The sequence below is a fragment of the Nannospalax galili genome, unplaced genomic scaffold (assembly GCF_000622305.1).
Source record: "Nannospalax galili isolate Female #2095 unplaced genomic scaffold, S.galili_v1.0 scaffold528, whole genome shotgun sequence".
NCBI lineage: Eukaryota > Metazoa > Chordata > Mammalia > Rodentia > Spalacidae > Nannospalax > Nannospalax galili.
The window spans coordinates 3,856,068-3,871,349 of NW_008359681.1; the positions used below are offsets into that span (position 1 = coordinate 3,856,068).

The following is a 15,282-nucleotide window of genomic DNA, read 5'->3' on the forward strand; positions in this document are numbered from 1 at the left end:
AGGGTCAGAAAGCAGTATTGGTTCCCCAGGTGTCTGGGGCCCCAAGACTAGGAATGGCGCAGGGCTCAAACTAGGAGTATAGAACGGCGAGGGGGGGCGGTGATGGAGGGGTGCATCTGGCTTAGGGGGTCCCGGCGCGCGGTAGCAGGTCAAGAAAGGGACTGAGTTTCTCTGGGTAAGAAGGGTCAGAAAGCAGTATTGGTTCCCCAGGTGTCTGGGGCCCCAAGACTAGGAATGGCGCAGGGCTCAAACTAGGAGTATAGAACGGCGAGGGGGGGCGGTGATGGAGGGGTGAATCTGGCTTAGGGAGTCCCGGCGCGCGGTCGCCGAGAGCTGCGCTATATGCCAACATAGAATTTTTATCATAAATCCTAGGGACTTCAAATATAACTTTGACTTTATTTCAAGCCTTGTTTTTGTAAACTCTGTGTTTAAACATAAGACCATATGTTTTATTTTTGTTTTTCATTATTATGTCATAGTGCTCTATTTTAAAGAGAAAATGTGTCCCTAAATTGAAGCACTTGTAAAATTGAACCCTTCAGTATAATCGCAGGCATGTCACATATTGATGCATAGATTACAAAGTTTGCAGTGATAAAAGGAGTTAAAAGGGTACTAAATTATTTAATAGGAATATAATATAGGGATCTTGACAGCCATTATATGAACATGGCATATGATTATAATGATGTGAATTAATTAGGACAAAATGAATATTCTTATTTGATCTATCAGAATTCTACCTAATCATGTTTATATTTACAACTTCTTCTTTCCCCAGAGTATCTTCAATACTTGCTTAGTGTTCTTATTTATATATGACCTTGGATTTGCCTTGTCTCCTGGTGAAAAACTAGTGTTCTTTTTTTATTCCTAGAGCAGCACCTGAGTCATAATATAGGATCTGTAGCTACTTATTAAAGGAAGAAAAGACAAGGGCTAGGGACATGAATTAGTGGATAAAGTACTTGTTTCACAAGTGGGAGGACCTGATGAGTTCAGAGCCCTAGCACCTACATAAAAGCCAGATATAGGTCAGGGGTGGTGGCACATGCCTTTAATCCTAGCATTTGGGAGGCAGAGGCAGGCAGATCTCTGTGAGTTTGAGGCCAGCCTGGTCTATATAGTGAGTTCCAGGACAGCTGGGGCTACAGGGAGACCTGTCTCAAAAAGACAGAAGAAAAAAAAAAAAAAAGCCAGATGTGGAAGGGCATACCTCTAGCCCCATTGATTAGGGCAGGGGGCAGGGGGAGATAGAGGATCCTAGGGCCTCTCTGACCAGCCAGCCTTGCCAAAACAGTGAAATCCAAGTTCAGTGTTAGACCCTGCCCCACCCCAGGAAATAAGTTGGAGAGTGAGAGAGGAAGATACTCCAAGTCATGCTCCAGCAAGCACATTTGCAAAGACACATGCACACACATGCCTATTCCACCCAACATTACAAAGGAGAGAGATGAGAAAAAAATGAGAGGTGACAATGTATATTCTACAAATGTGTTTAAAACATTTGAGCATGTGAGAAGACAAGATACAGAAAATATTTAGTCAAAAGATTTATCAAAGAGCAGTCAGAAATAAAAATGAAGCATTTCTGAAATGTCTTTTAAAAATACTTTACATGCATGTTTTTAAGAAAAAAGCATTATTTTGTTTGGGGTCCAAAAAATTCCCTGAATTGACTGCTCAGACACTGAGACTCAGGAGAACTTCACTGCTTTATTGAAATCAACTGGCCGGGGATGCAGGCAGGCTCGGGAGCTGCACTGTGACCCAGAGCCATGGAAACACAGGGCTTTTAAGCACAAAAACCGCAGAGCTGGGGATTTCTATAGAAACCATAAACAGAAGAAGCAGGAAAGGATTTGAACAATCTAGTGCTGATTTCCAGAGCCTTAACCTATACAGCCATTGGCTACCTTACCTGGGGCAGAACGTTCTTCCTCTTCTGCCCCAGACCATCTCCATAGAAACCATAAACAGATGTACCAGGAAAGGGTTTGAACAATGAAGGGGATTTCCAGCATCAGGCAGAGGGCAGCTTTTTCTCAGAGGACAGCGAGGGGGTCTGAGGGGCACTCTCCTTCAGTTTTCTTAAGATTAATGTCTAGTTTGATTAAAATACAATAGCACATAAAATATTCATCGTTTTGATGGGGCTGGAGAGATGGCTCAGTGGTTAAGAACACTAGTTGTGCTTGCAGAAGACCCGGGTTCGAATTCCAGTACCCACCCACATGGCAGCTAACAACTGTCTGTAACTCCAGTCCCAGGGGATCCAACAGCCTCTTCTGACCTCTGCAGGCATTGCATGTTATGGGTGCATTCACCTACATGCAGGCAATACACACATACATACACATAGAATAAAAATAAATAAAAAAATTCATTGTTTTGAAAGCTATACAGTATTTTAAAATATTTTGTTACAGGAGAATACATGATTAAAATAATTTATTTGTATATTAGATATATATATTTAGTACCCTTAAAGTTTAAAAACCATAGGGGCTAGGGATTGTAGTTCAGTTGGTAGAGTATTTGCCTGACATATATGAAGCAGTACATAAGGAGTTGGAAGCCAGCCTGGGCTACACTGAAATCCTTTGTCAAAAAGCAACAAAAATAATTTGCAAACTACAAAATAAATATGCCTTATTTTACAAATACAATTATGTGCTGAGAAAACCAGTTTCTATAAAGAGGAGAAATAGATCTTTATTTCCACAGATGTACCAAAAAGTGAAGGATCAAAATATACTCACTGTGGAAAATGTCAAGAGTGTTCTTCAGAATAAATTTCCTTATGCTGACATTTTGGATATTTTGGGAACTCATTCCAAATATGATGGGAGTAGAAAGGTAAGTTTAGACATTATGTTAAGTAAAATAAGACAGGCAAAAAAACAATGTCATATGAGAGCACTCATATGTGGAATCTAAGTTGCAAAGCTCACAGCTGCAGTGAGTACATGTTAGTTGCCAGAGGCTCTGGGGAGTCGGGGAGGTCTTGGGGAGATGTTGATAAAAGAATGCATAATTTCAGTGGGAACAGAGGAATGAATTCAAGAGACCCATTAAACATGAAGATGACTCTAATAATGATATATTTTATATTTGAAAATTATGAATGAAGAGTTTTAAGGGTTCTCACCACAAAAAGTTCATGCGTGGTAATATATACAACAATTAAAGATTCATCCCAGATTTCAGAATAACGGGAAAAGTAGTAATGCCAAGGAAATTACCGAAGAGAAAGAGAAATAGCATAAAGAATTCACAAAATTGATGGATATGATTTCTTCATGGGAAGGGACCCACTAAAAATGCAACACAATGAATTAAAAGAATGCTCTGTGGGCTAAGGATAAGTAATACTTTTCTCAATAAGTACTGTTTAAGGCAAATTAGACAGCGATTACACAAATGAAAGTAAGTAAGTCCCTCCTCAGTATAAAATGCCACATCCCACTATGAAATTTAAATCATATCTCCATTAACTGTAATGCATAATATTATATTAATAACTATTACATTATTTAGGGAATAATGACAAGGAAAAGATCTATATTATTTGGGGTACATATACATTGTTAAGAATGGATTATTGGAAGAGTATGTTTGAGTGATGCAGATTAGCACATAGAGAAGAGAGAGACATTTGGTGGGCTAATAGCCTTTAAAAGATGTGTAGACAACAGAAGAAAATAGACACTTTTCAGTTATTTAATAAGTACCAGCCTGACATGCTGCTGTTGAACATGGTAGAGTGGAAATGAAAGATCATCAAAGATAACTACTGAGGTTCAGTTGAGCAGCTAGGAGAGATGTGATACCATTGCCAGGGGAATGAGTGAGAAATATGAATTAGGAAATAAGTTTTTCACATCCAGGATTTTAGGTACCTGTGAGACTTCCAGAAATGTGAAATAATAAATTGAACATATTTTTCTATAGCTCAAAAGAGACATGTAGACTAGAAGTATAAAATTATGTCACTGTATTATCTGTGGTAATTTAAGCTTTTGGAATGGATAAGTTGCCTAATTGGAAGTTGTAGAGTAGGAGTAAAGAAGGCATCTATTTCCAGCACAGACATATTTCTTGAGCTCAACACTCATGCATTCAGGGCTGGGAAATGGCTAGTCAATAAAAGTGTCTGCTACAAAAGCCTGAGGATCCCAGAACTCATGTTATTTTTTAAAATATTTATTATTTTTATGTGTATGAGTGTTTTGCCTGCATGTGTGTAAGTGTACCCATGTCATGCAATGCCCATGAAGGTCAGAGAAGCATCAGATTCCCATGGAGCTGGAGTTAGGAATGATAGTTTGCTGCCATGTGGGTTCTGGGACTCGAACTCAGGTGCTCTGCAAGAACAGCCAGTACTTTTAACAGCTGAGCCATCTCTCTAGCCCCTCATGTTATTTTTTTAATGCTGATCATGACAGCATGTGCCTGGAGAGAGGGAGGGGTGAGGAGAAGAGCAATATGAAGAGCCCTGAAGCTCACTGGCCAACCAGTCTAACCGAATCAATTAGCTTCAGGTTCAGTGAGAGACTGTCATGGAAAAAAAATTAAAAGAAAGGGGTGAAAGCAATTGAGGAAAAGATACCCAACCCAACATTGATCTCTGGCCTACTCGTGTACCTGCACACACACTAAAAAATGATTGTTAGATAAATGATAGATGATAGATAGATGGATAGATGGATGAATAGATGATAGATAGAGAGAGATAGATAAATGATAGGTAGATAGATAGATGATAGGTAGATAGATAGATACATAGATACATAGATACATAGATAGAAATTGAAAAATAAAAGCAGCATGCATTCAACTGCCTAAAGGATTGCACATAAACATCCTAAATCAAAAACTTATAAAACTGAGCCCATCATCTTCATTGTTATTCTAAACCTATTTGCCATCTTCATGCTGTGTTGTACAGTATAGATGTAATATCACTGTCCTTGCAGACCATCTCTGCCAGAAATGTGGTAGGCATCCTAAAATGTTTCTTTTCTTTGACATCCTCCCAAACAGCCAATGAAGTTGTATCAGTTCTACCTACTGAATATTTAAGACAGTACCTCATACTGTCCATTAACCACTGCCACTGATTCTTGTTCTAGTTCTGCTTCTGTTTTCTCATTCTACTGCAGTAGCTCCTAACTCATTATTGCCAGTATTGGCTCCTTACTATTGTTGCTCATGTTCTTTTTAAAATAAATAATATGACCATGTATTAATCACTTTTCTGTTGCTGTGATAGAAACATTGACCCAAGCAATTTATAGAAAGAAGAGTTTATTTGAGCTTACGGTTCCAGGGGAATTATAGTCCATCATGGAAGGGAGGCATGGTGGCTGGAGGTGGCTGGAGCAGGAGCTGCAGAACCTAAGCTCTCACATCATCACACAGACACAGGAAGCAAGAGGGCGACTGGAGATCTGGCAAGCCTTAAGAACTCTGTAAGCCCACCCCCAATAATATGCTTCCTCCAGGATAGCCACACCTTCTAAAACCTCCCAAAATAGGGCCATCATCTAGGGACAAAATGTCCAAACACTTGGAGCCTATGGGGGACATTTTCATTCAAACCACCACAGGCCATAATATTCGTCATGAACCCCCTTTTAGATAGAATTAGCCATAACATTAGTACCCCTGGGTACTTTATCTTCCTACTTGTTTTAATTTGTCCACCTCTCTCTATATAAACTACAAGCTTCTTTAAGATAGTAGTTCTATATCATTTATATGCATCCATCAACCTCTTCTGTATCAGATGCCAAATAAGTGTAGACAGTACAGTACTGTGGTTAAGAGTTCAGACTCTTGATGAGATAGCTCTGGGTACAAATTTCTAGTTTTAAAATATTCTAGTAATTTGACAGTAAAAGTGATTTACTCTGTATCTGTTTCATCATATGTAAAATGGATATAATAATACTATATGTTGAATATTCCTAGTCTAAAAATCTCAGATGCTTCAAAATCTGAAACCTTTTGAACATCATTCAGCATTTAGATTTTAGATAAGGATGCTAAACTAGTAAAGTCAGCTAATACTCCAAAATCTAAAACACTTCTATATTTCATATAAGAAAACTTTTAATCTGGACTGGACTGGCTCATCAGTTAAGAGCACTGGCTACTCTTGGAAAGGACCCAGGTTCAAGTCCTAGCACCCAAGTGGTGGCTAACAACCATCCAATCCAATGGAATCCAACACCCAGGGGAATTCAATACCGTCTTCTGACTTCCTCAGGCATTGCATGACATGGGTACAGTTACACACATGTAGGTATTATACTCATATACATAAAATAAAAATAATAAATACATAAGAAACGTTTAACCTATACTTAGGTTCCTGGACTACTTGTGAGAATGTTGATTATAATTATTATCATAACACTAAACATCAAATGTCAAATGAATAAACTGTTCAGTGACATTTCATTCATAAGATGAAATCCAAAGGCTAAGAATCTCTTGTGATCTGATTTCTGGCTAAATCCCTCTGATCCCTATCTAACAGTATTCCCCTGTGTATTGCAACCTATATTTACTTGTCATTGTCTAAATGTGTCATATTCTCACTTCACTTCTGGTTGTTGCTATGCTGTATCTTTACTAGGAATGTCTCTCTCCACTTTACCTTCCTGCAAAATTTTTATTTATCCCTTAAGGCTTTCCTTGTCATTGTCTAACACCACGTTTTCTTATACCCTCCTCTGCATACTCAAGTTTAGTTAAATGCTGCTTTTATGGACCCACTTGGAGCCTTGTTTTGTTTGTATTTAGTGAACCCCTTGAGAACAACATTAGGGTACATTTTCACTATGTCTAACCTAATGCTGGTGGCATGATTCAAGAAGTGTTTGTTGAATAAATGATTAATAAAATAAGTCTCTAGTATAGATAAATGTTTTTGTTTTGAAGAAATGTCATATTCAATATCAAGGAGAAGCAAGGCTACCACTGCTGTTTTTATAAGCAAGGGGTATTTGGGACCATTTGTTCATGTGTTATCTATGACTTTTACACTATTAATATTAGTGGTCATTACAGCAGAGGTAAAAGGCTTACAAAGCCTAAAATATTTACAATCTAGCCCTTTGTAGAAGTTTCCTGACTCCTGCTTGTATGTAGATGAGCTTTTTTCACATACCAGTTAGAAGCACAGAGACAAATAGAAAAGTTGACAACTTTTCCTATGACATAAAAATATGGTGCTGTTTCTTTTTCTGTCACATTTCTTTTTCCAACAGTCTTATATTCTTTGACAATGATATTTTTAATGAATAGGCAGGAACAAGCTTTTATAAGATGACTGGCTTAGGTCCTTTGCCTCAAGCTCTCTATAATGGTGAACCCTTTGACCATGAAGAGATGAGTACTGAAGAACTAAAACGGGCTGTTTTCGAAAAAATGATGGATGCATTCATATATTTACAAAGAGATGTTTTTATGGTAGGTAAGCATTTGTAAGAAAATAACATGAATGATATTTATAAATTATATTAAAATTACAAGGTAATTGTATAAAAAATTTCACCCTGGTTGTTGCATAATGATTCTTAAATAAATTTATAAAGAATTTCATCAAAAGTTAACTAATTAGAAGATAAATTATAATTTAGTAAGAAATTTTATTATTATAATCCTAATCCATATACCATTTTTATTTGTTTAAAATTAAGTATTTGGGGCTGGAGAGATGGTTCATTAGTTAGAATGCTGACTGCTCTTGCAGAAGACCCGAATTAGATTTCCAGCACCCACATGGCACTAACAACTGTCCATAACTTCAGTTCCAGGCATCTGATACCCTTTTCTGATCTCCATAGGCATTTCATGATATGGGTGCAATTACATACATGTAGGCAATACACTCATACACATAAAATTTAAAAAATAAAATATTCTTAAAAATATCTTTACATATGTTATCTGTATAATTTAATAATATGTATATAAATTGCTCGTATATTTAAAGTAATGTTTTTTTTATTGTAGGGAACATTAAATGATAGACTCAATGCAGTTGATTTCCTTATGAGTAAGAATAATGTTGTACCCCGTATAAATCCTTCGATTTTGCACGCTGAACCACAGCACCTTAATCTAATACCTTCATCAGGTAAAATAACCATCCTTTTACTGTTCTACAAATGCTTATTGTGATTGTTTCAGTAATTCATTATTGAACATTTATTATGAAATTTTTCAGTAACTGCTGATATTGAAGATTTCTCTACTTTCTCTTTCTTGGACTCACAAGATAAGAGTGCTGTAATTGCAAAAAACATGCATTATTTAACCCAGGAAGGTAATGAATATATTTTTCTAGAATTTATTTCTAAAGTAATAAAAGTTTATAATTTTAGTAAAGCACTTGCATAATAAATATTACAATTTTTTTTCACTCAGCACACAGTGTTTACTGAACATTTGCTATATAGCCCAGAGGATGACAATTTTGGCTTCTCAAGTCTTGCTCTCTTTACCAGTTATGTGTATTTAGCTATGCTTACAGTGCCACTCATGAGTTCCCTCCCACTGAGAGGACTTTAAGTTCAATTAGCTGTTACAGAGTTCCACACCTAGTCACACACAAAAAAATATATATCTGAGAGATGCCATAAGTGACACATCTACAATGGAACCCCTACACCTAAGGCCCGTGGAACATAGTGGACCAGGGGGTAGAGAGAAAACTAATGCATCTCTAACTCTCACCAGCTTCCTCATGCAACAGAGTGCAATGAACACAGAAGGCCACAACTGGCCAAAGTGTAGACAATAAAAGAATGCAGAATGCATGTCCCTGGACAGGACTCCTATATGTGATTTCATGTGCATTTCAAAATTGTCCCTTCTAGTGAATTCCCTTGGAACTATTGGTGATTGCTGCTGGATGAAGAAGAGTTGATATTCTTTTTCTGTTTTTTTTTTTTCTTTAAAAATTTTTTTACTGCCGGGCGTGATGGTGCACACCTTTAATCCCAGCATTTGGGAGGCAGAGGCAGGCAGATCTTTGTGAGCTAGAGGCCAGCCTGGTCTACATAATGAATTCCAGGACAGCTGGGGATACAAGGAGATCCTGTCTCAAAAAAAAAAAAATTTTTTTTACTGAGTTTTTGTACATGTCATTCAACAGTTCTTAATTAAATTTAGACCCCTCACCCATCTGTACTCCCCCACCCCTACTCCCCCACTGAGCTTCATGTATTCTGCTATACATGTTAAGTCCTATCCAGTCAAGCATTTGTACCCAGATGTCCTTCAGGGCAAATTCATACACTGGAGTCTAGTCAGCCTATCTAGAGATCATTGGTATTGCCTCCTCTCCCTCACCTAGTAGTGATCAGTCTCCAATAATTCCCGACCTGCCACCCATTTCCCTTGCTCCACTCTGGGACCTTGTCTGATTGAGTTGGCATGAGTCCTGTGCTTGATATCATCATTGCCATAAGTTTATATGTGCAAGCTTCCAGTGGCCTGAGAGCCTCAGCTTCCCTATGTTCATGGATCAACCCTGGCTCTTAACATTCTTTCTGCCCCCTCTTCTACAGTGGTCCCTAAGCTGTGGGTGTTGGGTTCTATCCAGGGACACACACTCTGCAGTCTCTTATTCCTTAAAAGTTGGCCAGTTGTGGCTCCCTCTGTACATCCCGTTCTGTTGTATAAGGAGTTTTCCCTGGTGAGATTTGAGGGATGCACTAGGGTATTAGTAACTTTTCTGTTGCTGTGATAGAAACACTGACCCAAGCAATTTATAGAAGGAAGAGTTTATTTTGAGCTTACAGTTCCAGGGGAATTACAGTCCATTTTGGCAGGGAGGCATGGTGGCAGAGGTGGCTGGAAGAAGAGCAGAAGCTAGTTTCTCACATCATCTCGCAGGCACAGGAAGCAAACAAGAGGGCGACTGGAGATCTGGCAAGGCTTAAGAACTCTCTAAGCCCACTCCCAGTGACATGCTTCCTCCAGGATAGCCACACCTTTTAAAGCCTCCCAAAAGAGTGCCATCATCTGGGGACAAAATGTCCAAACACTTGGAGCCTATGGGGGACATTTTCATTCAAACCACCACAACTAGTTTCATCATTTTTTAAAATCCTAACATGTTTATTGGGCTTGCTAATAGAGCATAGGGTGGGGGGTTACTTACAGAAGAGAGGGAGTCCCCCCACATTTACGGCTGCATTGGAAAGTCCACATTCAAACATAGATCCTTGACTACCCAACAGCCATACAAAATGGTGAGAAAGGTACCTCATGGACTTCTTGGCTTATATATCCTTAGCTTCTCCCCTCATGTAGCTAAGGTCAACTGATTGGGTAGGAGGGATTACTGACTCCCCCCTCCACCCTGACTCCTTGATGAGCCTGGGAATGAGGTGTGACTATAGCTTGCCAGCATAGTCATCGGAGGACACTTCCAGGTAACACTCTACCCCTTCCTCTGGCTCTTACATTGTTTCCACCAACCTCTTCCACACGGTATTTCTATTTTTGACTAGAGGCTTGAATCTCGATTTGACAGTTTATAACTTGTTACAATTTAAGAATTATACTGGGAAAATTATGCCTCTTATACTAATTACTCATATATGTAGCAGGGGTTCGTGGTGGCCTTTGCTGCTTTTTAACTTTATTTTCTTTGTTTTTATTTTTATTTTATATGTATGAGTGTATTGCTCGCACGTATGTAAGTGCACCTATGTCATGCAGTGCCCATGAAGGCCACAAGAGGGTATCAGATACCCAGGAACTGGAGTTAGAGATGGTTGTTAGCTGCCATGTGGGTGTTGGGAACTCAAACTAGGTCCTCTGCAAGAATAGTCAGTACTCTAAACTCCTGAGCCATCTCCAGCCCCTGTTGGATTTGTTGTTGTTGTTGTTTTAGTTTGCTACTCCATTTTCACCTTTTCAAGAAAGTTATGAAACCTATTTAGGGCTATTTTGATAAATTTATGAATAAAAAATGCAATTCCCATATCTGGATATTTTGCTTAAGTTGGAAATCACAACCAGAATGGGAGCGCAAAACACTAACACATTTAGAACTAGGATTTGGCCTAAAAAAACAAGTTAGCAGTTAGACAACAGATTTGTTAAAGATACAACTGACTGTTCATATAGATTGAAGATAAAATTTGGCTAATTTATGTTTTGCTTTGCTTTATTTGACCTGCTTTGCTAGGGAGATTAAAAAATGAGAGCCAATAAGGAAAAGATAAAAGAAGGTGATTTTGGTCATAATGTGTTAAGTGCTGACATTCTAACAATTAGAGTTAAAGATATAGTGAACTAGGTTGTAAGAGATAAACTTTATAAATGACAGGGAGTTAAAACCACATTCAATTTTCAAGAATTTTATAGGTTGAACCAAATTTCAACCAGATGGCCCTGGATTACATTCTAACAGATTCTAAGACTTTATATTCAGAAAGTGTTATGTCCATCAATGAAGGTCCCTTATGCAGCAGAGGGCCAGGAACACAGTACATCACAAATAGCCAAAGCATAGAGATCAAGAGTCTTCTGAATGCTGGTCCCTATATTAAATACCAGGACTCCTATATTAAACTTCAGACACCCAAGGCTCAGGGACCTTTGCAGCGGAGGAGGTGGAAAGACTATAAGAGCCAGAGAGGTGCATGACCATTAGTCTTAGTTTGTTCTTCATTGCTGTGACAGAACACTCTGACCAGTACCAACTTGGGGAGGAAAGGGTTTATTTGTCTTACATCTCCCAGGTTGCACACAGTTCATCAGGGAGCCCAAGGTAGGAACTCAGGGCAGGAACTGGGAGGCAGGAGCTGGAGCACAGGCCATGGAGGAACGCTGCTTACAGGCTTGCTCCCTTGGCTCCTGCTCAGCCTGCTTTCTTATGCAACACAGGCCCACCTGCCCAGGGGTGGCACCACCCACAGTGGGCTGGGCCCTCCCACATCACTCATCAAGAAGATGCCCTTCAGACATGGCCACAGGCCAGTCCAATAGAGACAATTCCCCGATTGAGGCTCCCTCAACCCAGGTGTGTCAAGTTGACACTAAAGCTATCCAGCACAACCATATAGAAACAGAGTCCTACAAGCTGCTAGGAACCTGCTGATACGATTCTGTGGCCATGGTGTCAGCATACACTGTCCCATGCAAACTCAGGCAGACAAAAACCCAACATATAACTGGGAAAATGAACGGCAGACCCCTATCTTATTTGAAGAAATATTGGCAACTGATTGCTGCTAAGTGAAGGAGAGCTGATCTTCCTAAAATGAGGGACTCCAGATAGGCTGAATAGAACTCAGTAGATGGAACTGATACCCTCTTCTGACCTCCATGGACATTTCACAACATGGGTAAAAATAATAAATAAAATATTTAAAAAGCTAGTGCTGGCGTTTAAGACAGAATGAGAATTCTTTTAACTTCCTTCTTTGAAGAGAATGTTACTGCCTCATGGTTAACATTTGCTTTTGGTTTCTGGTAGTTAAAATTGATTAGGTCCCTCCCCCAGCATCACAAAGAAAGCAAGGTAGGGGTAGAAGGAAATAGAATAATCCTAAAGTTTACAAGGAAAATCAATTTGTTACATTCATATTCATTCTCTCTCTGTCTCTCCTTCTCTCCCTCCCTCTTCCTCTCTTCCCTCTCCTTCCTCTCTTCCCTCTTCCTCTCCCTCTCCATCTCCCTCTCTCCCTCTTTCCCTCTCCCTCTCTCCCTCTTTCCCTCTCCCTCTCTCCCCCTCCCCCATCTCCCTCTGTCTCTCCTTCTCGCTCCCTCCCCTTCCCCTCCCCTCCCCCTCCTCCTCTGCCTCCCCTTCCCCTTCTCCCTCTCCCTCTCTCTCCCCAAAGTTATTTTTCCATAAATATTACTTGCTGTGATAATAACTACAGTTTTAACAGTCATTTTAACTTGGTCACCTAGTCTAAAGAACATTTCTGTAGCTTCTACTGGCAGCCAAAAAACTCTCATTTCAGGTGTTTTTACCGATGCTGAATGGAATACAATGATTTAACTGTGACATCAGAATTGAAAATGGGAACTAGAGAGACAGCTCAGTTGGAATCATATTTACAAAGCAAGCATAAAACATGAGTTTTATCTCTAGAACCCACATAAAAGAAAACAGTAGTGGCCCATGCTTGGAATCCCAGTTCTGGGAAGACAGAGACAGGTGAAGCCCTGACACTCACTGCCTAGTAAGCCTAGTCTACTTCGTAAGTTCCAGTACATAAGAGACTCCATCTCAAAAAAATGGTTGACAGCACCTGAGAAATGCTTGAGGCTGTCATTTGGCTGCCACACACATGCACATACATGGTCCTACATGCATATATGCATCAACACTTAAGAAAACACACCAAAAAACTTTAAGGATTAAAAATTTTTTCTTTCCTATCGATTTCAAATTTTCCATTTTTTCTGTACATAGAATTAATTATATAGGTAAAAAACACAATAGAAACTAGGTAATGATAGCCAGAAATCAGTATTGCTGTTTTATATATTCACTTACAGCCTTGATGTGTATGGCATTAAATACCAGGGGATTTTTCCAAAAATATATTTGGAAAGGAGTTTTGCTTAATAAGACTGAGGTCACAAAAGCCATAATACAGTTTTTCTCTCTTGGTGAAAATATCCCATAGTTGTATCCCTTAGGGACCATTCTTTCTTTTTATATGAAATATATGCAGTGACTTACTCTAATAGCATGTGTGTATGTAAAATGCTATTTTTTAAATTATTTATTGAGCTTTTAAAATTTCATACAATATTTCCCACTCACATCCAGACCCTCTCCCCCATCCATACCTCACCCCCACCCCATTGAACCCTATGCACTCTGCCACACATGCTAAGTCCTATTCATTCAGGTGTTTGTACCCAAATGTTCTTCAGTGTAAATGTGTCCACTGGAGTCCGTTAGCCCATCCACTGGTCGTATGTAAGTCATAATCTCTCTCACCCAGCAGCAACCAGTCTCAAATAGTTCTTGAACTAGTACTGAGCTGCCACCTATTTCTCACCTCCTCTTTGGGCTATTGTTTAATTGAACTGACATGGGTCCCATGTTGGATGTCACCGCTGCCGCAGCTCACATGAGCAAGCCTCCATTGGCCTGGAAGCCTCTCCTCATCAGTTCATGAACCAGCCCTGGCTTTTACAATCTTCCCACCTCCTCTTCCACAATGGTCCCTGAGCTGTGAATGGCTGAGGTTCCATATATGTCGCGAGCTGGGATTCTGTCCAGCAGAGTCCAGGAAAGACGACACAGACACCAAGGTGAGGTTCAAGCTTCTGTTTCTTTTTCTTCCTTTATTCTCTCTTATAGTCTCTTCATTATCTCACCCACTATGATGCTGCTCATTCTGTGCTGTGTTTCTATATCTCTCACTTCATTCTCTATATAGCGTTTCCAACAGCCCTCCCCCCAGCCGGGACCAATCAGGGCTCACACACGTGCAGCGGGCAGGCAGAGTGGCAGCTCATTGGCCACGTAGCAAGATCATCAGGCTGGCAGCACCGGTTCAGCTCACCATGTTTGGAGTAAACAAGCAGGATTCACGAGCCTTGGCAGTCAGCCAAGAGTAGAAGTAAACAGCACGAGGTTTGGCAGCCAGCCAGGGCGCCATCTTTGGCTGACTCGGCCGTGCTTGCTTCCCACACATATAGGAGTCCAATACTATACAGTCTCTTATTCTCCAAAACTTGGCCAGTTGAGGCCTTCTGTGTGTAACACACTCTGATATACATGGAAACCTCACTGGTGAGAGTTAATAGGTGCATTAGCCCTCTCTCTGCCCCTTATTCCACTGTGTTCTATGAGCCTTGGTTGTAGGAATTTGACTGCAGATGTGTCACCTAGTACCAGGCATCTCCCAGGTGTATGTTCTCTATGTCTGACCAGATGTTCAGCACTGCTGTAGCCTCCATCTGTTGGGAAAAAAAAAAGTTTCTTAGGTGAGTGGTGTACAGCATGTTATTTGCTCTATCTCACACTGCGTTCCCTTCCAAGCAGCTCCTAGGTATACATATGCATTAATGTTCAGACACTCCATGTGCATTTCTCATAGGGTTTCTAGGGAATCACTTTTCCCTCTAGGTTTCCTAGCCCCTCGAGATATTCATCTCTATTCTCTTTTTCCTCCCATCCTGCCTCCCTCCTCCCTCCCTTCCTAGTCACAGTGCCCCCATTATTCCCACCCTCCCCCCAATACATCCCGACTCCTGCCATCTTTCCGTTCCTGACTT

The 15,282-nt window shown here is 39.9% G+C and overlaps 1 protein-coding gene across 8 annotated transcripts in view; it reads left to right on the forward strand.

The window, feature by feature from the left end:
- Uggt2 (UDP-glucose glycoprotein glucosyltransferase 2) overlaps positions 1–15,282 on the forward strand; it is a 259,231-nt gene that overhangs the window by 120,490 nt on the left and 123,459 nt on the right. For 7 of the 8 annotated variants that reach the window (XM_029558882.1, XM_029558883.1, XM_029558886.1 and 4 more), the window contains 4 exons: positions 2,731–2,862; positions 7,321–7,485; positions 8,032–8,155; positions 8,246–8,344. In XM_029558882.1, the coding sequence (XP_029414742.1) occupies positions 2,731–2,862; positions 7,321–7,485; positions 8,032–8,155; positions 8,246–8,344 (520 nt within the window). The remainder of the gene's footprint in view (positions 1–2,730; positions 2,863–7,320; positions 7,486–8,031; positions 8,156–8,245; positions 8,345–15,282) is intronic. The other variant, XM_029558884.1, reaches the window with a different exon arrangement.